The sequence below is a fragment of the Camponotus vicinus genome, unplaced genomic scaffold (genome assembly GCF_025532165.1).
Source record: "Camponotus vicinus isolate PSW18456_S1 unplaced genomic scaffold, iyCamVici1.0 SCAF_8, whole genome shotgun sequence".
In the NCBI taxonomy this organism is placed as follows: Eukaryota; Metazoa; Arthropoda; class Insecta; order Hymenoptera; family Formicidae; genus Camponotus; species Camponotus vicinus.
Genome location: NW_028141980.1, coordinates 17394515 through 17416741, shown reverse-complemented (window position 1 = coordinate 17416741; position 22227 = coordinate 17394515). Strand labels below are relative to the sequence as shown.

At 32.4% G+C, this 22227-nt stretch overlaps 4 protein-coding genes across 12 annotated transcripts; 2 read left to right on the top strand and 2 right to left on the bottom strand.

The window, feature by feature from the left end:
- Nucleotides 1–17: 17 nt before the first annotated feature.
- On the top strand, nt 18–15350 carry LOC145976450 (A-type potassium channel modulatory protein KCNIP1). 4 transcript variants are annotated; one of them, XM_083107544.1, is made up of 8 exons: nt 1016–1129; nt 6652–6760; nt 8451–8866; nt 9017–9115; nt 12031–12255; nt 12624–12694; nt 12830–13048; nt 13469–15350. In XM_083107544.1, exons 3-8 carry the CDS (start codon nt 8839–8841, stop codon nt 13577–13579), a joined length of 753 nt encoding a protein of 250 aa, XP_082963670.1. In that variant the 5' UTR covers nt 1016–1129; nt 6652–6760; nt 8451–8838; the 3' UTR covers nt 13580–15350. The 4 variants fall into 4 exon arrangements, 3 of the variants coding, with proteins under 3 accessions (XP_082963668.1, XP_082963669.1, XP_082963670.1); XR_014440240.1 differs by lacking the exons at nt 6652–6760; nt 8451–8866; nt 9017–9115 and adding an exon at nt 18–392 and having other exon boundaries at nt 923–1129; nt 13469–13985; nt 14599–15350; XM_083107542.1 differs by lacking the exons at nt 6652–6760; nt 8451–8866; nt 9017–9115 and adding an exon at nt 18–392 and having other exon boundaries at nt 923–1129.
- LOC145976449 (uncharacterized) lies at nt 1459–5648 on the bottom strand. Of its 3 annotated transcripts, none has more exons than XM_083107541.1 (4): nt 5405–5513; nt 4374–4604; nt 3049–4186; nt 1459–2730 (listed from the first exon to the last, which is right to left on the bottom strand). In XM_083107541.1, exons 1-4 carry the CDS (start codon nt 5489–5491, stop codon nt 2225–2227), a joined length of 1962 nt encoding a protein of 653 aa, XP_082963667.1. In that variant the 5' UTR covers nt 5492–5513; the 3' UTR covers nt 1459–2224. The 3 variants fall into 3 exon arrangements, with proteins under 3 accessions (XP_082963667.1, XP_082963665.1, XP_082963666.1); XM_083107539.1 differs by lacking the exon at nt 5405–5513 and adding an exon at nt 4915–5316; XM_083107540.1 differs by having other exon boundaries at nt 1460–2730; nt 3049–4168; nt 5405–5648.
- Nucleotides 15351–15729: 379 nt separating the features above from the next.
- Nucleotides 15730–18603, top strand: LOC145976242 (palmitoyltransferase ZDHHC16A). Of its 2 annotated transcripts, XM_083107306.1 has the most exons (6): nt 15730–16033; nt 16277–16424; nt 16651–16960; nt 17103–17293; nt 17376–17686; nt 18090–18603. In XM_083107306.1, the coding sequence occupies exons 1-6, from the start codon at nt 15987–15989 to the stop codon at nt 18178–18180; spliced, it is 1098 nt and encodes a 365-aa protein (XP_082963432.1). In that variant the 5' UTR covers nt 15730–15986; the 3' UTR covers nt 18181–18603. The 2 variants fall into 2 exon arrangements, with proteins under 2 accessions (XP_082963432.1, XP_082963433.1); XM_083107307.1 differs by lacking the exon at nt 15730–16033 and having other exon boundaries at nt 16289–16424; nt 16644–16960.
- On the bottom strand, nt 17810–21280 carry LOC145976239 (serine protease snk). 3 transcript variants are annotated; one of them, XM_083107303.1, is made up of 6 exons: nt 20984–21279; nt 20542–20643; nt 20173–20238; nt 19740–20007; nt 19175–19428; nt 17810–18968 (listed from the first exon to the last, which is right to left on the bottom strand). In XM_083107303.1, exons 1-6 carry the CDS (start codon nt 21060–21062, stop codon nt 18634–18636), a joined length of 1104 nt encoding a protein of 367 aa, XP_082963429.1. In that variant the 5' UTR covers nt 21063–21279; the 3' UTR covers nt 17810–18633. The 3 variants fall into 3 exon arrangements, with proteins under 3 accessions (XP_082963429.1, XP_082963428.1, XP_082963430.1); XM_083107302.1 differs by having other exon boundaries at nt 20173–20643; nt 20984–21280; XM_083107304.1 differs by lacking the exon at nt 20542–20643 and having other exon boundaries at nt 20984–21276.
- Between the last annotated feature and the right edge of the window lie 947 nt (nt 21281–22227).

Genomic DNA, 22227 nt, shown 5'->3' with positions numbered 1-22227 from the left:
ACAAGCTTTATTTTATAAAAACTTATTTGCAAAATATATAGATTACATAATAATTCTTGCTTGTACAAATCCTATAAGACACAATATTTCTAGAATATTGTATAAATATTATTAATAACTGTTAATAATATTTATAGTTATTAATATTCTAGAAATATTGTGTGCTTATAGGGAAATAATCGATTTCTACTGAATTGGGATCACAATTAATTAAGAGATAGGATAATTAATCAAGCTTTCGTGTTTTCGCTGTAGAAAAGTACTAGAAAAATATTTGAAGCCCGTTGAATAATTAGTGCCGCATGTTACGAAGCACCTCATTAAAAGCGTGCGACTCGAATGCAAGCCGGTTGTATGTACATATCTCGACATGTATATGCATATACATACAGGTGACTGCCTGCTGCTGCATTTACTTGCTTCCCTTTAACGCATTTCAAGCGCAGTCTTTCGCGAACGACGCGCCGACTCGTATCACTGATTTCACTTTCTCGACTCTTGAGTCGAGAAAAAAAACTTGTATCTCCAAAGACGCATAAAATTCGTTCGAATTTCTAATAAGCGTGTTACAGTAAAGAAAAGCGCAATATATAAGCAGTTGCTTATTTGGAAAACCTAAAGTATTTCTTGCGGTAAATAAGTGAATTAAAACGAAATTTTTATGAAAATTTATTGTAAAGCATTTTGTACACTATACAAATATTCTGTGTTGTGATATATGCTTTAAAAAGGAGTTTATAAGGATTATATCGTAAAATTGCGAATTCTTAAAATTTCTTAGTTCTATGCTTTATTCAAAACTTTTTCAATTCTACTTCTATTTACTTTTTAATCTTTTCATTAAGATTAATTGAAGTTTTTAAAAAGGCAATTTTTTTTATTAAAATGTTATCTATTTAATAATGTAATTATTTTCCTGAAGGATCATTAAACTTCAACTATTACAAATCAACCACATTAGCGGAAATGTACAGTGTACATGTGACACCAGGAAGATCTTCGGAGCGGAAGAAACATTCGAGCGATATGGACAGCGAAATCAGAGCGTATGATGGACGAAGGAAGGAATCGATTTCTATGAAGCTGAAAAACTACATCCGTTCGCAGTTTCAACCTGACGCCATATCGGGTGAGTCGGAAAAAGTTTAGCATCAGCTTAATATCGTGCTTTTCAATTTTTTTAAATCGGACTTGCATTAATTTTTATTGATTTTTATTGTCAATGGTTGCCAATTAATTTGTTTATATATTTTATAATTCTTAAATCTATAAATGTAAATTAGACGCTTGGTGTATTTTTTGATGCATGAATTTTATTTGTTTATTATATATTAATATATAATACAATATATTCTGCAGTTCCGTTGCACATATTCTAATTAATATATATATACATATACATATATATATATATATATATATGTATATGTATATATAAGAATCTTTTATTATTTATTCATTGATTATTTTTATCTATATAATTTTTTCTTATTTTTCCTAATAATTATTTTATCTTATTATTTTTTATATAATATATAGAATAATGTATATAGAGTGTATATGTGTATATATATATGTTCTATATATAATATAAAAATCTCCTAATTCTTTCCCTTGTTAACATGAAAAAAATTTAAATCCTTTTCATATTTCAAAGTTGCGATATCTCGCGTGATATTTTTCAAGTACTTGATTAATATAAGTATTTTATTAATCTATCTCTGATCTACGGAACACATTTGCTCTCCCCCCCCTTCTCTCCTCTTTTAAGATACAGAATCTTGAGATGTTTTTTTTTTATTCGTTCAAAATAAAGTGTATCCAATGTGATTGGAAGCTGAAGAAATGTACATTCGAAGATAGATATAGTTATCTATCTTCCAAATGATTTCAGCTTCTTCTCTGTTTGCTAATGATCTCTGTTCGAATATCGTTCTCGTTCTAGTTTTAAGCAAAATAATTGCACTTATTGCAAGTAATACGGACGCGGAAGAGTGCGTTAATAAGTCTTATACGCAATCACACAAAATAATGAACTTTAATTATTTCAATTCCAAGTCGGAATAATAATCAGAGATTTTTCGTAGCTTGAAAGAATCTTGATCGTATAAAATGATAGTCGTTTATCATGATTTTATGACTTATAGAGAACGTTATTCGTATCAATTACAAAAATTTAATCTAGTTACTATCTGTTTACTATCATAAATACTTTGCGCGAGCTTTACGTCTTCGTTGGCGCGTTTGAAATGTCATTACAGAAGAGCGAATCTGAGATTGGGACGGTCATATCGTCGCCGATAGACGATGACTCGTATTGATTCATCCACACATCATTGATAGGGGCTTCGGGAACATCGCCGACGATCTCTTTCAGTATGTCGTTGCTGGGAATAGTGGTTGTGTGCATCATCATCGTGTCATGTTGCACAAACGAATCGCTGGATACATTCGTCATTCGCATACCTTGCGATGCGTCATTATACAACATCCAATAGGGCGAGAAAGAGTGTTGCCGTTGCTCGGCCGTGTATCTTCGTTCAACCGAACAGTGACCATTATTCATTAAGGTAGATCGCTGCGAGACAATCGGAGCCACGTAGCAGTAAACGCAGGACGTCTGACTCAACTTGGAGTAATCCACTTGCTTGGACACATGATAGTTCAGAATGTTTTCCAGATTGTTGTTGGTCTCGCCAGTCCACTTCGGCCAAAATGACTCTATTGTTCCTGATTGACGAAATATGGCTTAATTAAAACGTCAGGAAGAAAACCGAAAAATAGAATCTGTTTTTTTGAGAAGATATTTTATGAAAAAATGATTGAAATGATTGATGAAAAAAAATATTTTTATGAAATATTTTATGTGGAAATGTATTTTTTAATATATTCTTCTTTTTAACATATATGAAAACTTTATGTATAATAATTTTATTATTATATTTTTATTATTATATTTTTATATTTATTTGTTATATTATCTTTTTTATGTTTATATTATTTATTTACTTATAACAGGAAAAAAAAATTAATAGAACAAACGCGCACCATTCGCTGATCTCTGCATATTCATCGCATCAATATCGTGATTAATACCATTTTCCATCCCTGTCACAACATTGTTTTGCTGCTGATCCAGTCTCTCATTTAACGTATTATTTGTTTCTTGAATAAATCGAGGATAATGATACTGATATTGCTGATCATTCGCGTAAGTATTTTGTTGTGCATTGTTTTGTCCAAAAGTATCCACGTTGCGGAAATAACTTGTCCCCATCTCACTATTGTGTTTGCCGAAATTTTGCAGATAATAAATATCGTTGGGATCATTAACTATCATGTCCGTACCAGTCGCATCTTGCGCGTCAAGGTTGAAGAAGTTTTGGCTACCGTTATATGCGATATCAGTCTGATACTGATGAGTTAGATTATTGTCGTTTGCGGTAGCCACGGTAGGATCTGTATTGTTGTAGTAGATTGCGTGATATACTTTGGAAGACTGAAGATCAGTATCAGGCATCTCCATGACACTGGTGATCGTCCAGTTCTGATAGGGATTCGGCCGATTGTCTATATCGCTAGGAAATCTGTACTGATCATCGCCGGTGATTGTTTCCGGAACCTGAGACATCAGATTTTCCTCGTTCAGTAGAAAATCGCTTCTGGTATTTTTCAGCAAACCGTAGTACTCTTTGACATTAGTCTCGAGCTGATCCTCGTTCTCGTTGTTCTCCGATTCGGCGGTCAAGGTATCAGAATTATCCAGTAGATTGCTGGCCCAAAAGAGCGAGCTAGCAATCTCGCCTAAATTGGCACCCACTGGTGCCTGTAACATCCTCTTTAGCAGGAATGAGCCCTGCGAGCCACCTTCGGGCTCTTTTAGTATTTCGTAGCTCGGCCTATCATTTGACGTAATCGCTAAAGGATCCATATGATTGATTAAATTCGCTTTAGAATAACTCGATTCGTCGAGAGAGACTGTTTGCAGGTTGGGCGGCATTGGTGTGGTTCGCAGATCCATGATACTCAGATCTTGCACTTGATTGTTGTTGTTGTCGCAAGCTTGAAACTCCCGTTGAATTCTCTTGAGCAGGAATTGCTTGAACTCCTCGTAGTGCGGGATCTTGTTATCGTCATCCTTGCTCACGATTTCTTCTTCGGCACCGATCTGCAAAAACGGAAAGCACTTTGTCCGAAGTTAATCATCGCCACTTGATCGCTACTTCGTGAAAACGTATGGCAACGCAATATATTTATTAATTCTTCATAGAAACCAAGACAAAGAGAACAAGAATATGATTTATACGATGACATTATATTGGCGATTATAACGTATACGATTGAATTATAAATGAAAATTTATAGCAACTCACCCACTGATAGGGTTGTTGCTGAGGCTGCTGTTGCTGTTGTTGACAATAATAGTCATCATCGGCCATCATATAGTCTGGACTATGCAACGGCGTCGATGTTATTCCGAGTCTGGAATCTTTCGATTTCCTCGTCTTCCTCTTACGGCTCTTTCTCAATTCCTGCAATAGTCGGCTGAACTCCGCTTCATTTCCGCTTTTAGCGGCTTGCAAAACTTTGATTAATGCTTTCTTCTGCAATGAAGAATCTTGATAAAGCAAAAATATCAAATTTTCGAAAAATGAAAATATATAAAAAGGGAAATAAAAAAGCACATAGGAAAGGAATAAATTTTTTTATGTGGAAAAATCCTCGAAAAGTGTAAGTTACTGACATATTCTTGACACAATTAAATGAATAATAAAAGGATGAGCTCTCAGAGGGTCGAGAATTAGAAAGATTGTTAAAAATATCGTTAAAATCGAAAATCTGATAATTAATATTTCGGGAATGTGAAAGTTAAGGGCCTTACATGTAATTAAACTTGCTTAAAATTTCTTATACCTTCTCACATTGTGAAGATATATAGATGAAAGGAGTAAATTTGTTCAACCGTTTGCCAAATGCAAGCAGCCTTTTTACATCGATCATATCTACTTGGAGCAAGTAGACAGACGCAAACAAGCATTCAAATAGTTACAGATCGAATATCCGTTAATCGCGATTAGACTCTCGATGACAAAGATGATTCTGACATTGCATCGACAACTTGAAGAGCAGTCAAGATCTTGGTTAGAATTACCCTAATCATCCTAAATCGTAATTAGACTGAGATTTGACTAATCTTTCACCGCATTTCAGCTTCATCGAAGATGTCAAACTCTTTGAATTACAATCACCATGATCGGAGCACGATCGTCGAGATTTGGATTAATCCTGCTCCGCTTCCGGAGCATGCGGGAAATGACAGACGGTAGAATTAAAACGAACGAAAAATAGGGAACAGCGCCGATCGAGACGGCGTCATTACCGGGTGATGACGATGACAGCTCACCTTGACGTTACCCGGTATGTGATACCTCAGGGCTAGGGCCTGCAGCTCCTTGTACGATAATTGCGTGATATCACCGCCGACGTTCATGATGCTGCTATGTATGGCGGAATTTCGTCTGCTTTGTCACTCACCCGAGCGGATTTCGAATTCGAGCCGACTGACTTTTAGCGCGAAGCGCCATAAAGTATCCCTCTCAGGGTGGGACTACGTCTCTATCAAATTGGCACGATCGTATGATACTATCCGGGCCAATCGACGAAGCTATCGATCGATTGGTTCATAAAATCAAAATATTATTGATCGACAACTTGGTAAATTTGCTTCAATCATCGGGGGAGAAACGGAGCGCCAATCCCGATTGTGAAAATACCTCTAGAATTGTAATTTAGAAAAGGTAATAGAGCAAGTACGAAGGTATAAAGCTGACTTGGAATAGTGTTGTGCGATTTTGTGCCGCTTTTCTCTCTATCACCACTATCTGTGAAACTTTTACACGCCATAATCATATGATATGACGGTTAATATCGTGCTACTTCATTTTTCTTTATCAATTTGAAACTCCTTCGTAGTAAACTTATAAACAAAGTTTATGATAATTATATTTATGGTGATTATGCACACGTACGAGAAAAAAATTTGTTTAAGCTCGATTATTTTGGCTGATGAGTTTTACTATACTTTTGTAAAATCGGTAAGTTTGTGTTATGTTAAGGTTGAGTGAGAGATAAATTAAAACAGGAAAGAGTGTATTATATGATAAAGATTAATTATAATAATATTTGCAACGTGTCTCGACAAACTACGTCACAAGTGAGTTCTCGCACGTGCTACTTTTGCATATTGACTGGCACGTCGCGTTTGTTTATATAGAAAAAGTCGCGAACTTTCGAGTCGAGTGCTCGTAAATAATTTACGCAAGTTTGAGATTGAAACGTATATACACTGTGTGACAGAAGTTCACGATACGTTTGAGAAACGAAGAAAAATAAACGTGATAAAAGTGATGAGCACAAGTAGATTGATTAATCGATAAAATTGTTTAAAAAAATGAGAAATTTAAATATATTTATATATTTATATATTAAATATATATACATATATTTACATCGTAGAGATTTATTTCTAATTGAAATATATTGAAACTTTTAACTGTACGAATTCCAGGTGATATCGACGTTTTATACTCTGATGTGTGACGTAAAGGCGATAATGTTGTGAATTAATAACTCTGTCTACTATTTTTGCAGAAATCCGATGCGGATTGATTCGTCTTACTTCGTCGATTTATCTAGAGAATTGATACACTAATTATCCAGAAAGAAACATCACAAGTTAGACCATTTCAAACGGATTTTGGTAAATTTCTGAAAAATATAGAATTTATTTTTTTTGCAAAAATCACTAATATTTAATAGCTAAACTACATTTGATAGGTTTAATTTAAGGGATGAAAAAAGAACTTTTGTTATTATTATCTCACGATACGCATATTAGAATTGTGCTTAATAACTTTATAATTTGTCGGACGGATGTATTGATATTTTTTTATTTATGTTTTGAATTATGTCATTCGCTAATGAGCAAGTATCTATTTTTAGATCGAGACAACTAACAATTGAAATGGCTCAACTTGTCAGCTGCTATCGTTTCACCACAGATTATTTCAATAATATTAGAAAAACGTGTTCATAAAATCCTAAATTTAAATGAAATAGCAACTATGCAACTATGTTATACCACGCAATCTGCTTTGTGAGATTCAATGTTCAGTGCTTCGCGAAAGCTTTTAACTTGTCGGAGCTTCCGCAACTTTTAAAAAGGCTTTGAAGAGTTTTAAGACTTTTATTTTTAAGACTTTTTCAAGACTTTCGTAGAGTTGTTAACTGCTTAGAGAATCTTTTTCCGCGTCAATTTCAATTTTAATCGTAGTTTTAATTTTTTGATGTCTGCCTTTTTTACTAGATTCTTTTATTGAAAATTAGAAATTCAAAAATTAAAAAAAAATTATTTTATGTCTAATTGGCTAGAGTTAGAAAATAAGTTGAAATAGATTAAAATTTTTTAATTTTCTATAAGAAGGATTTTATTTTATTTTATTAAATCAAACCTTTTTTTTTCAAAGATTTATTTCTTATCTTTTCAATATCTACTCTCTAAAAGTGAATCAATGTATTATCACTGAAAAACAGTAAATAGTCACTTATTACAGCAGTTATAAGTACAGCACTGTAAATCAGTGATATTTTATTGAAAGAATCAGTTAATAATTTTGACTGTTTCAATCAGTAATATTTCTCAATATTAGTAATATTTCTTTCGTTATTGTCAGTAATATTAAACTACAATTCATCTCTCTGTCTGTTTCATATAAACTTAAAAATTTTATTTATATTTACTAAATATTTATTATATTAAAAAATTTTGTTTTATTTATATTACATGCATATTGAACTTGTTATTTTAAATAGATAACGAACGAATAATTTTCATTAAGTCGCCAGACATTTATTTGTCCGACTTATAAAGATCGATTTAATACTGAAGCCTCTCTATTGAGATTGTATCAAAAATTAAATCGAAGTAATACTTCTAATTTTAAATGTCGCTCTTTGCAAACTTTATATAATTCTTATGACTAAAATTAAATACGAGAGAGATAGCGATCGTAGCGGTAAACGAACGAATTAGCGATTACTGGTTTTACAGTAAAATTTACTGGGTTTACAGTGAATTTTATTTTAACTGACCATAATCAGTGAGATATAAGATAAAATAACAAAAAAGTAAGCGTTTCCACTGAAGATCAGTAAAATACTCACTGATTCTCAGTGAAATCTTATTTTACTGTTTAAATTAGTGATATTTTCACTGATTCACTTTTAGAGAGTAACTTATTAGTTAAATTTCTCTCATTGGAAAAGAAAATTTACATTTTTCATGCAAGATACAAATCTTTCCAGATATTTTGAAATGAGAGTAATATAGATTTTTCGTTAATTACATTTCAAATTTACATTACAAATCACTCGAAACTTTTCGTTCCAAGTGACTCGAAGTTTTCATTGAACTGTCATCACCGTAAGCTGTCGAAGATCGTCGCACTTGCGCGCTGAGAAAGCGACGTGCGACACGCTATCCCAAGAACCCTTCGATGCTTCAGTGTGACATCGGCGCGTCCGCAGCACCAGTAATAGTAGCAGCAGCAGCAACAGCAGCCAACGGCGTATCTCTTGCGCAGCATCCACAACTGCATTGTGATTCATTCTCGCTCTCTCATCCCTTTGCGTGCGTGAGCGGAGCTCCTCGTCGGGAAGCGTGTCTCGGAATGTGTCGCGCAGATCAGTGGTAGTGAAATTGAATCCCGATAATCCCATCCCGCCGCCAATATATCAAGGGCAGGCAGAGTAGGAAGTGTTGTGCGCGCTTGCTGGCCGATGAAGGCGCGTAAGAGCCGCGATAAAAGTAAGTCCGGGAGGCAAGAGCGAATGTAAAAAAAAAAAGAGAAAAGGCTGCTGCGCGTGATATCGAGCTTTTCCTCCTTCCTACTTGCTCACCCCGTATTTGTGCGTGGCCGTTCGATATACTCAACACGTTTGTACAACGTTTGCACAGCCATTGATACTTGGACCAGTCGATCGACTACTCAGCGGAGAGCGTCGTTGACAAGTGGAGCGACAGCCGGGGGTGATAACTCCCGAATGCAGCACCAAGGTGCGATGATCAGTGATGGATCCTCTCTTCTCTTCTTCTCTTACATTTTTTTCCCCTCTCTCCCTTTCGCCCCGTGGACACAGATTGCCTGATCTGTTTATCTCTGTCTGTCTGTCTGTCTTGTCCGTGTGTACATAGTAATCCCGTGTTCTGTGAATGGTAATTTTTGCGTAGGTCTGAGTCCAACCCTTGTCGCACCAGGACTGTTAATGTGTCAAAGGTCATATCTTTCGACTTGGTACGAGTCTTTGGATGCCTTCTCGGGTGATATGCTTGGACATCATTCTTTCTCTAATCTTTCAGATCTTGTTACTATCGATTTTGGGACTCTTGGGCGTTTAAATACCCTGGCTTTCGAAAATTCGTGGAAATTGTCCGCTTCTCTTTCATCTTTTTCGGCTAATCGATGTATCTATCTCTCTAGAGCGATATCGTATTCTAGATTCTGAAATCAAAATCTTTGAACTTTTCATTTTTCAACACTTTAGATTCTATATAAATATTTTAAATAATCCTTGGATCTATGAATTTTCATAGTCTTCTCTAGATTTTTAGATTTTCAAATTTTCTAGTTGCTTAAATTATCTATCTTTTCTATCTGTTTATATCACTTTTTGAAATTCTTCTACTTTAAAAAAAATTTAACCTTTCTCCATTGAAATATTATAGAATTTAGAATTTTAGATTGTTAGGTTCTTCGATTTTTATTTCTTAAAAAAGATTTTAAGAAAGAGAGAAAGAAATTAGAGCTCTCTCTCTTTCTTTAAATCTTTTTTAAGAAATAAAAATCGAAGAAGACAGAGAGAAATTAGATCTCCCTCTCTCTCTTTTTCTCTCTCTTTCTTTCTTTACACTTTTAGATTCTTAAATTCTCCTGCACTCCTGCATTATTTTGCAAATTTAAAATGATTAGTATAATAGTATTCATATAGTATTTAATATAGCATTCATACAGTACTCATTATAAAACAAAATAATATCAAGAAATTAGAAAGGAAATTAAATATTATAAAATATAAATTAAAAAATTATTAAATATAAAATATTATATAATATTAAATATATTAAGAAGTTAGAAAAAAAGTATTATAATTTTATATACTTTTAACATTTTATCTAAACTTTTAATATTTATACTTTATCTATACTTTTAACTTTAACTTTTTATCTATTTCGTCATATAAATAGTAATATATGTAAAATATTAGTGAGAGATTACCTTGTTTTTATAGATAGAAAATCTGTGCTTTGAAGAATTTATCTCGGCATCAAAATCTTTGCGTATTCACGCAGCTTTCGCAAAAAGAAGGGGTGGTCAGGAAGCACGGGGTAGGAGCTGCAATGTTACCATAGCAACCCCGGATACCCGGGACTAGAGCTAATGGTCGCAGCATGCCTAAAGGATGATCGAAACGTCGTGATCCTTTAGAGAAAGAAAGTGATTATCTCTTGACATATGATCATTACCAGAAAAGGGAGAAAGTGATTCTTGACATATGATCATTAATCATTAGGTGACTTAAATTTGCGATACAAATCTCCACCTATATCCCTGGATCTTTCTTGAATCTTTCGATTTTTCAGATTAATGGATAGACTAGTCTGTTTTTTACAATTTTTAATTTTTAAAATCTAGATTTTTTAAGAATTCTTAATTTGGGTTTGTAGATTTTTAATACTTGAATGTCCAGACCTTTTGCATTTTTAGATTTTTTTGTTTTGTATTATTATATTTTCTGTTTTTAGATATTTGTTTTTTTAGTTTTTATAAAAAAAAACTTATATACATTATCGTAGAGAGAGTGTCATGCTTGAAAGTTCATAGTTCTCTTCTAGAATTATATTAAGCTCTTTGATAGTGAGCTTTTATTATTGTTTGTTAATGATATAGCGTTGAACATGGTAGTTAATTAACATAGTAGTTCGTTAACATCATCGCAAAGAGGTTTTTTACGAAAATAAAATGAAAGTAAAATGTTGTGTTTTTTATAGTCTGCATCTACAAAATTGTTATGCATAAATTGTTCTTTACTTTCACATAATATATCATTTCTCTTTAGCAATTATGAAAATACGCACTTATTACAAATAAAATTAAAAGTATACACTTATGCTGCAAGAAGTATCTCTAAATTTTATCTTAAATTTTATGGAGCAAAATCTTCACCTAGCACCGTAAAATAGTATGGATTCTCTTCACTTGAAGAATACAATTTTGCAATCTTCTTCGAGCTCTTTCACAATCTTTCTCAAACTTGAGCGATTCGCACTGCAGAGACAAAGTCGTTCGTTAAAAATTATTTTACAAATTACAAATGTCAAATTACTTATGAAATTACATAAAAATTATATTTAAAAAATTAATTAAAATATTAAATATTATTATGCTAAGTATATGAAGATATGAAATTATTTTGTTTCTCTCAATTTTTCTAAATCTGGATTATTTAAGATATTAGTTGTCAATTTTTTTTGTAATAAATATATAATTTACAGATTCTTTTAATTATAAAAAAACGAGCGACCTTGTGTAATGCAAACCACTCTTATGCGATTTTTCTTCACCCCTGTTGTCTCTCGCTTCTCACGACTTCTCTCCGTCTGCAAATCTGTGCACTGTGTAGGTCCCCTAGAGTAGAGTTGCCCCTTTCTCAGAGTTATTAGGATCACGATAATTTCCTTGAAAAAAGAAAAAATAAGAAAAGACCCCCACTCTGTATCTTTCTCATTCAAGTAGAAAAGAAGAAATAAATAAAATTGCCCTCCCTCGTCAAGTGCGACGGGAAGTTGCTAGAGTTGGTCCTTCGAGCAAAAAGTGCCTTCTCCCCGCACGCTTCGACAAGAGGGAGGGCGTAAGAGGGAGCATCTCGAAGACGCGGCGCAGTCTTAGGAGTGAAAGGTTTGCGAACTTGCAGAAGGAGAACTTGAAGGACTCGGGGACGTTTTAGGGAGCTCCGGGAGTGCCGTAGCTCTTGGTGGCCGACATAAGCCGGAGGAGCTCACCACTCTCGCGGCTACTACCAGGTTCTCGCGGAAGGAGATCCAACTGATCTATCGAGGCTTCAAGCAGGAATGCCCGAGCGGCCTGGTTGACGAGGATGCTTTCAAGCAAATCTTTTCACAGTTCTTTCCGCAGGGAGGTAATGAAGGGATGGTGCTAACGATAATAATGATGATGATGGTTACTGATGCTGATCGCTAACATTGATAAATACAAATGTTTTCGTCACAATTTTTAATTATAAAGAAAATATATTAATCTTATTATAGCAAAATGTAAAACAGGATTTTGTTTATCGAAAAGACAATATCGCTTTAATTTTAAATTAAAAAATTTACATGAATCTTTTGAAATAGTTAATTTCTGTGATGGTTGTTCATTTATATATGTTTTTAATTTTTTAGTCTTTTATAAATTTATAAATTTTTTTAAGTGAATATTTCTATGCTGAGAAAAAAATCATTCATATTATTATTACCATTCTTCTCTAATTATCATGTGTTTTAGACGCAAGTCAGTATGCTCATTATGTTTTCAACACCATGAAGAGAAAACCATCGGGCAAGATAAATTTCGAGGTAAGCGAAAGAGAAACAACTTTAAAGAGATTCGGACGTATTTTCACGATTTCAAATCCTTTAAATTTTTACTGAATGGATACGTTTCATTCTTGAAAAAACAGTTTTGAACTAACTTTTAAACTTTTCAAATAGGAATTCCTCACTATACTGTCGAAGGTATCGAGGGGATCGGTGGAAGAGAAGCTACAGTGGGTGTTCGGGCTGTACGATCTGGACGGCGATGGTCTGATAAGTAAAGAGGAGATGCTGGACGTCGTAGGGTCCATCTACGAGATGCTGGGTCGTTATACGCAACCGCAAATTCTCGAGCCACACGTGGCCGCTCGCGAACACGTCGATCGCATTTTCCATGTAAGTATTAACACAACATCCCTGTGCGTGATGAGAAAAAAAATATCAATAATCATTAAAAATAATTGAAAATGAAATAAAATATCTAAATGTCAGACAAGAATTATTATCAACATAGAATTTTTTTCCAAATCTTTAAAATTTTTTCAATTATACAAATTTATCGTTTATTCTGAAAATAAATTTAAATTTTCTTTTAAATATTTAATTATTATATAATTAAAGATTTAATTTAATAATACGACTTTAATTTAATAATACATAAGTAATTTACTGGATTTTCTTAATTTTATATATTTTTAATCACAATTTAATATTCTATTTAATATTCTCAGTAGTAGTTTACTAATTACTTATATTTCTAATTATTATTAATTAGTATAATTAGTTATATTAATAATGTCTTATATGTATTTTTAGTTGATGGACGCAAATAAGGACGGCGTAGTGACCATCGAAGAGTTGGTGCAATGGTGTTCGAAGGACGAACAACTGTTACGAAGTCTCGACACTCTGGACACCGTATTATGAGATCTTAATTTATTATCGTAAATTCCAATATCGGATTATCAATTACGCTTTGAGCAGTGATTATGAGGCACGCAAAGTATCGTGAATCTTTTCATCGATTTACCCATCTCTCTTCACGCAAATAATACGCTATGCAAATTATCAAGGATCATAAATAATTGCACGTACGAAAAACGATAAAAATTGATTGAAGACGTTTGAAGAATCTTAGGAAGAGGAAAATGAAAATTGATCTAAATTCTTCGCGAATCGAACTTATAATTTACAGGCGTAATGTAAAATGCAATAATTTAAGATATCGTTTGTTGCAAGGAAAACTCAAACCAGAATCGGAGTGTTATCGTTCGAGACATGTCTTTAAGAAAAGACGCTGGAGAACCCTTTCGCACGTGTCTTTTGTAAATATGTATGTATCCAATTTACACACATCTACCCAGTCTTTCATATACAACACTTCCAATATGTCACTCAATGATAGATCTGAAAGAACCGACAATTTAAATTGCCTTTGAAATTTCTTGAAGCTTCACAGCTTTGGAAATTTGAGAAAAAAATTATATAGGAAAATATTAGATTTATATATTATATTTATATATTATTATAAAATTGTTAATTATTATTAATTAATTATGACACAAGTAAATTGTTCAAAATATCCAGTTTCGTGCAGAAGAATACGAGTAATGAATATGAATTAAAAAAAAAGGAGATTTATAATTTATACAATTAGATTTATAATTTACACAATTTGAAATTTTTTGAATTTTTTATTTAAATTCATAAAATATATTCTTAAACATTTCTATAAATTGTCCTTTTTACAAAATTATTATGATATTCATAAAGTATTATCAAGTGTTTCACAGCCTCTGAATCTTCAATAGTATATTTATATAGTATATTTATACATTAATCAATTGATCCTTTGGCCTTATAAATCTGCCTCTCTCTTTAAGATTTCCAAATTTAATCTTTCAATCTTAATGTATCATTATGAATGCCAAATTTGGACGTTTTAGGCATCGATTACGAAACGATACTCTTCTTGGACCAAGTGAAGGAAATCAATATTATCCTGTTATCACCTGGTCAATGCCTCATGTGATTATCCTGTACCTTATTATTATACATAATGTTACTCTAATATTAATATAGAATTATTATTAGATTTAAGATTAAAAATTCATTGTCTGCCATGAGTAATGTCAGTGATAATGCAATTTTTTCAGATTACTTATCTTAATATTATTAAAGATTGTTTGCTTTGCAATTTTTTTAAGTTTCAAATCCTTCGATTGTCGCAATCTTGCATTGAATTTTTATTCGCGATTTCAACTATATGCAAAACTTTTATTTTTTTAAATGCTTGAGTCACGTGAAATTTTTAATTATTTAATACTTTGATTCATAGGGTTCCTTTTTTAATTCTAAAAAAGAAAGATTTTTTCTGTAGAATTCTTTTTATTGTACAAGTCTTATCTTTGTGGCAGATAAGACGTATCGATATTATTACACTTGTTCTTAAATTGTTGAGATTTAAAATTTAATCTCTCACAGAAATGAACTATATCGACTTTGTTAAGAATATTTCGCGAAATTTATTCTCGCATATATCGCGAACTTTTCAGCGTTTATGAACGCAAAATACATCCTTCGCGTATTTACCAAGTTAGCATGTAGTATGTACATACATATACATATAATCTTTGTTAAGATGCATGTATACTTAACATGCATACCTGTGAAAATAAATCTACCTTTGTACCTCAAATGTCTCTCAATATGTACACGCTCCTTGTTTATTAAATTCTTAAAAATAAGAATATTAAAGATGCATTTTCATCAGTTAACATATCATGAATTGCACGTTTGTTTATGAATACACCAATAAATATCTCTGAATGAATAGTTCTTATTTTTCAAATATATCAGCTGGTATGAAACATGGCGGGAAAAGGGTGCGTTCAAAAATCTTACCTATCCTGCAAAGAAATCTTGACTCGTTTTATCCTGATTGGTCAATTAAAAGCTACCTCATGAGTAAGATTTCCGAACGCACCCTAATTCTCTTTCTTCACACGATCAGCTTTTGATAGAAATATATAAGTAATAATTTTATATTTGTAAAAAAATCATTTATATAATAATTATTATCATATGTTTAGTAATAGTAATATGTGTATCCCTATATGTTAAATTTTTTTTTGGGAGACAAATATGGCGGCCGTATTATCGAGGTTATTGATAAATTCGATGTGATTACAATGTTTATCAATCGTCACCTAATCAAATGCAACTAGTATGACGAAAAAGACCGCATGTGTTAACACACACACATTCGTGAGATATAATTTTAATATGCTAGAATTATGAATATATTTGAGTGCATTCGAAAGGAAAAGCGAAAATGGCAAAGATACAATGGGCTTTAGCGAAGGCGCCAAATGTTCTTAAGTAAATCAATAAATTTTTATATTCCTTTTTTATTAAAAATCTTATATCTATAGGTCTTATATTTATTTATCAAAATTATCTCTTATGCATCTTTCTCTATTTAATTCATTTCATTCTTTTCATTTTTTCTATGTAATTTTTTAAAAGTTGTGATAAATTATTTTCAGATCTAGTCGTTACTTTTTCGTATAATTTTATAAGAATCTCTTAATAAATATAATTTAATTTAATTTTTATTTATAGGATTAGTTTGAAGCAGAAATGGTGGCAGTTACAAATAGTCTTCAAATCTTTATTCTACAATGATTTTTTAAACTGGAGTTACGCTTGTGATATTCTTATGGAACCTATGTTCTGGTTTGTTGAAAATTTCACTGCCTGTTTGGGTCCGGTAAGATGTTAATTAGAGTATTCATTTTTATATTTCATATATTATAAAATATCATTCTATAGTATATTTAAAAATTATAACCATTTATTTTTTGCATCTAAAATTTAATATAATAATATTCACACAGTTTATTGCTTTATATGTATAAACCACAGAATACATAAATTCAATCTAATGCAAACCTCATTATATCCACAATATATTTACTAAGCATTGCAGCCCACAGGTATTTGTGATAATGGTAAGCCTGCTAACCGCCAGTATTGTATACATTGCATATTACTTGGGTTTACCCTGGTGGTGGGATCGAAGTCCTTCAGTGACGATAATTCTACTATTAGTTGGAAACTGGCTGCTGGTTAATGTCTGCTTTCACTATTACATGGGTGTGACTGTACCAGCAGGTTATCCACCACAGGGTGGCCTTATTCCGGAAGCTGTGAGTATCTGCAAAAAGTGCATCAAGCCAAAGCCACCCAGAACACATCACTGTTCTGTCTGCAATAAATGCATTCTCAAGATGGATCATCATTGTCGTATCCTTATATATTTCAGAAATCAATTTAAATATTTTGATTATTTCTCATTATTTATTTCCCATAGATTAATTATTACGAGTGAGAATTTATCTGAGCATTCTGCATATCTTGCGATAGGCTTTCCTTAATCAGCATGCAGCATGGTTAAACAATTGTGTTGGCCACTATAATCATCGGTATTTCTTTTTGTACATGGTTTACACTGTGGTCGGTATTACGTTCATTATGATATTTGGAGTGCGACTCGCATACGAGGAGTTTTTTCCTGAACAGGAACCGGAATTGGACGGTCATCCGGTGCGCCTTAATAATTCGGAAATAATTCCTGTGGTATGTTACTTGAACAATAAACATGTACTTTATCCAACTATTGTTTTTAAAAAATAATAAACATTGCATTTAATTAATACAGACGGAATCGCTAGATCATTTAAGCAAAGAAGAGCTAGCAGAAATAGCGAGACAAGCAGCAGAAACCGAGATCAAGGAATGGCAACGAAGACTGATAATTTTCACGGGTCTAATTTGTATCGCCACGTTCACAGCGTTGGGTGCTTTGGCCTGGTGGCATGCTAGTCTAATCACCCGAGGAGAGACGAGCATCGAAGCGCGTATCAATAGCACGGAATCGCAAAAGTACCGGGCCCAGGGCAAGTTCTATCAAAATCCTTATGATTTCGGGCCAAGGGAGAATTGGAGATTGTTCCTGGGAATAAAAAACAGGTTTCAAAGTTTTACTAAAATATTAAAATTAAATGTTTGCGAGAGAATCTTTGATTAAAATACAATTGATTAATATTTAGCGAGTTATATAATCAGGAAAGCTAATTAAATGAGCATAATGTGTATATTTGTAAAATAATTTTATTCTTATATTAATAATAGTGCAACATTCAATGTATTTAAGATCTTTGTTTTTAGAAGTGTCTTATACTATATTCTTTCAATTTTAAGTTAGTTATATAAAATAAAATCTTTATAAAGAAAATTAGAAATTTTGCTACAAATTGTGTTTAACACATACAAATATTTTTCATCAAATATATCGAATGTTTTCATGTTATTATTTTTACTGTCCAATATGACGAGTATTATCTTCATGTTTTTTATTTGTGTGTTATTATAGAAGCTGGTGGCATGTTCTATTCCCATCAAGTCATAAGCCATATGGTGATGGACTCACATGGCGAACCATTCATGATAGCAAGATCTCTTAATTTCTAAGATTCAGAAAGTTAATGAAACTGATCAGCAATTCTGCATTTTATAATTCATATTTTCTCGTGACTTTTCTTATATACATTCTAATATTCTAGTCATAACTGCAAACTGTTTAATTGCACTATCATAATTAATAGAAATATGACATATACAATTAGCCTTTCACAATTATTGATAATTTTCTCTTGATAAATAATAATTGAAATATAAATGGCATGTGTGAACTTTTCTGAAATTTTAAAATTATTCTCATATATAATAAATAAATATTATATTATAAATTGACAAGAGAATTGAAAAAATTGTAAATGTTATAAAATTCTTAATTCTAGATTAATTTGACTAACTAGTCAATTTGATTAATTAATTGTAAGATTTAATTTGACCGAATACAATTTAATAAATAATGTTTTTTTATATTTTTCGCGTAAAAACCTAATAGATCACAATTATTGCGGCCAAACGATACCCTCTATCCAGGAAATATAATGGGATACTCTAGTATAAACACCAGGCGTGTTGATGATCGCGCAGCCCTGACCGAAACTGGTGACGCCAATCACTTGGAATACGCACAGACTTCTAGGATGAATAATTTGCAGAGGACCTCCGGAATCGCCCTGACAAGTATCTCTGGTCCAGCCGTCGCGAGGATCGCCGGCGCAAATCATGCTCGGTGTGACACCATATGGAGCTTCTATGGAACTGTTGTACCGTATCGTGCACGCTAAGTTGTCTATCAGATCCAGCCGAGCCTTCCGCAATTCGTCGGTCGGATCTCCAGCTGAAAGTACATCATTAAACTTCGTCACTAAACTGGCATTCCACATTTCTTATTAGAATTTTCAAAATTTAGAAATAGTTTTTGATTGTTAATAGATATAAAAAATTTTTTAAATCTTTAAATTCTGTATTTCTTTTTCTTTAAAAATTTTTTGATCCTGAAATTTTGTATCTTTCAAATCTTGAAAAAATTATTATATTACTTACCGATTTCGGTAACACCCCAACCGCTAATCCAAGCGCTCACTGGTACACTATCGTATTTTTGATAAAGACATGCAGGTCGTATTACCATGCTAAATGTAACGGCATTCGCGAGTTTCACCAGAGCTATGTCCGCATACATTGCGGGTGGTTTATAATTCGGATGTCGTATCATGGTTTTGATGGCAACTGTGACACCTGTGGATTGTTGATCTGTCAATCTGTGAAAGCCTATGCGTGCATCAGTCGGACTGCCACTGCAAGAAAGAAAATCTTTAAGAATTAACTTCATTGTGACCATCCCATAAATAATTACAAATCATCTTCTGATGATTCTTAGCTTTTTTGGCAAAATTTTCTTAGTATTTTTAAAATACTTTGATTTTTCTGTGAATGTAATGTATTCTGAATTAATCTTGAGAGACATCTTTGGATTTCTATTTAATCCATAGTTACAGTCATTAATGGGATGATTGATAGAAAAAAATCGAATCTTTTCCACCAAAATTCTTAAATAACTTAAAAAACGGAAGAAAAATATACATATATATATAATAGAAGTGTGTACTTTGGCCCATAAGTGCAATGCGCAGCAGAAAGTACCCAAGTATGTGAGATCAGTGTCGCTCCACACATTAAAGCGAACGTCCCATTGGAGTCGCGTCTGCCCAAGGCGACCATGTGTGGGAACTCGCCGCTCTTCGCCTCGGTACCACCGATGACCAGACGATTTGCATCCCGACAGATATTGTCCACTTTAATCACGTCAGGTGATGTGCCGGCTAGCGACATTATTTCAGTCGTGCCTACGATTTCTCTCACGTATTCGTCGCATTCTGAAATTTATATATGTATATATATATATATAATCATAATTTTATATACATTATATCACATAATATATAAAAATCTTTGATGTTTCAGGTATTTCACGAGATTCTTATATATTTATTCTTATTGTTACATTTCTAAATTTTTTTGTGTATTTAAATTTTACTTACTAAGTTCTGATATTGTTTTCGTTGAGCCACTCGTGATAGATATTAAATCCAACAATGATGGTGTGCCTAAGGATGGAGGTTTAATTGTAATAGGATTATGCACATAAAATGTTGAAAAAGGGTTATCTGGTGCTGGTGCAGAAGATGATGGTGTATTAGTCACTGGTTCAGGTGCTTGTGTAACTGGTTTTGGTGTAGATGCCGTATCAACCCTTGTATCAGTCCCAAAGTTCAAGAAAGGATTGTTATTAGTAAAGATTGCAATGTTGGAAACATTACTCTCTTGTGATAGAGATATATTTGGCATTATACTGAATGGTTTTTGACTATTGTTGACATGGATCGACAGAAAGGGATTGCTATCAATACCAGAAAGAATTACGGATTGCTGAAGAAAAGGATTCATTGCAATGTCTTCACTAAGTTGAATCTTGGTTGCATTTTTCTTTTTTTTCGAAGAACCACTATTACCTAAAAAATAAAAGGCAAATTGTATATGTGGATGTGTATACTTTATGTATATATAAACATAATACAGCTTCTTATATAATATTTTGAGATATAAATTCTTAGAATTTTTAAATTTTTCAATATGAATTTTAGAAAAAAGCTTAAAAATGCATAGGGCAGATTTACAGATTTTAGAATCAATAATACAGATATATTATCCATAAACGATATATATATCCAGCATTTTCTTTAAAATTTTTAAAATTTATGATAACAATCACCATCACAACAATAATTTTCAAAACAAAAAATAATATATAATTGTTTTTGGCGATAGTAACGCTTATCAATGATAATCCACCTGAATCTTTCCCATTGGTAGACTGCCAGATGAAGGCTGCGATTATGAAGACAACAAATACGCCAAAGCGAAGATCCATCACTGAAGAGAAACACGCGAGAATATCAAATGTTTGATGTCAAGACATTCGAAGATGAGCAGCGATGAGTCGATTACGGAATCCGCATGCGACTTCCATCTCTCCTTTCTGATTTTACGGAGAATGCGAAGAAGAGACGATAAAAGAAAGACAAAAAAACAGGGAGAGACAAGAAGGAGAAGAGAATGCGCGAAAGATCAGGATGGGGAGGGGTCCTAACAGTACTCGGGTCGCGCGACTCTATTGCGATCCACCGAGACGTCAACGTTGCAATTTTACACATGAGCAATTCAACTGTATGTAATAAAACAAGCTGATTATTCCAATGATTACCAACGATTAAGCCATCGATCAGCGTAATTACAGATATCATAAGTTTTCTTAACACAAATAGAGAATACGATATTAAGTACGAAGCGGATATAGATTTTCTATCTATTTTTGATAAAATAATCAATTTTGGATACAATAATTTTATACTCGTTAATGATATATTTAATGTGTTTAATAAAAAATAGAATCTGTGTAATATATATATATATATATATATATATATATATATATATATATATATATATATATATATATACTATTTTAAGAAATAGTCACTTTTAATTATTTTTACAATTCTCGTATTCACAATGTTATAATTTATTTTGTTAATTAATAATTGCTGATTATGAATTGCAATTTAATTTTTGAATTTGCTTTTGAAAAGGATTTGTGTTCATGCCGTAACGTTCGCAAAATAAGATAAAGAAAAAAAAAGAAGGAAGGATATGGAGAAACGCGTTCGTCAAGGATAAGCGTCAAGCAGATGCTATTCGTTTTCATCACTATATATATATATGATTTTTCTATTGGGAATCTTCGGTTCTTACGTAACCGGTTGAAGCGGATAAACCAGTCTATCCCGCAAAAATGAACGATAAGGAGATACTCTAAACAACAGGAAAAAAAAAATAATCCGGTATTACCCATCAATATACAAGAATGACGTTTTTATGAACCAGAAAACGAAAGTTTTCAATATATAAATAGCGCCGAAGATGTAGAAGTAGAATTGGAAAATAAAAGTTAAAAGGAAAAAAAATTTTAAATTAATTAATAATTGAGTAACAAATAAAAAAAATTAAATTAATAGTAACGAAATTATTTAAAATTA

What these genes read in the sequence shown, in the direction of transcription:
- LOC145976239 (XM_083107302.1), bottom strand. Translation starts at nt 21,062, where the DNA reads ATGGATCTTCGCTTTGGCGTATTTGTTGTCTTCATAATCGCAGCCTTC. An exon ending in GAAAACAATATCAGAACTTA is followed by an intron (nt 20,008 to 20,172) that starts GTAAGTAAAATT and finishes TATAAATTTCAG; the next exon opens with AATGCGACGAATACGTGAGA. An exon ending in CATTGCACTTATGGGCCAAA is followed by an intron (nt 19,429 to 19,739) that starts GTACACACTTCT and finishes TCTTTCTTGCAG; the next exon opens with TGGCAGTCCGACTGATGCAC.
- LOC145976242 (XM_083107306.1), top strand. Translation starts at nt 15,987, where the DNA reads ATGGCAAAGATACAATGGGCTTTAGCGAAGGCGCCAAATGTTCTTAA. An exon ending in AAGGCGCCAAATGTTCTTAA is followed by an intron (nt 16,034 to 16,276) that starts GTAAATCAATAA and finishes TTTTATTTATAG; the next exon opens with GATTAGTTTGAAGCAGAAAT. An exon ending in ATTCGGAAATAATTCCTGTG is followed by an intron (nt 17,294 to 17,375) that starts GTATGTTACTTG and finishes TAATTAATACAG; the next exon opens with ACGGAATCGCTAGATCATTT.
- LOC145976449 (XM_083107541.1), bottom strand. Translation starts at nt 5,491, where the DNA reads ATGAACGTCGGCGGTGATATCACGCAATTATCGTACAAGGAGCTGCAG. An exon ending in ACATACCGGGTAACGTCAAG is followed by an intron (nt 4,605 to 5,404) that starts GTGAGCTGTCAT and finishes TCTTCATTGCAG; the next exon opens with AAGAAAGCATTAATCAAAGT. An exon ending in TATGCAGAGATCAGCGAATG is followed by an intron (nt 2,731 to 3,048) that starts GTGCGCGTTTGT and finishes TTCGTCAATCAG; the next exon opens with GAACAATAGAGTCATTTTGG.
- LOC145976450 (XM_083107542.1), top strand. Translation starts at nt 371, where the DNA reads ATGTATATGCATATACATACAG. An exon ending in TCAACCTGACGCCATATCGG is followed by an intron (nt 1,130 to 12,030) that starts GTGAGTCGGAAA and finishes GCGAACTTGCAG; the next exon opens with AAGGAGAACTTGAAGGACTC. An exon ending in ACAGTTCTTTCCGCAGGGAG is followed by an intron (nt 12,256 to 12,623) that starts GTAATGAAGGGA and finishes CATGTGTTTTAG; the next exon opens with ACGCAAGTCAGTATGCTCAT.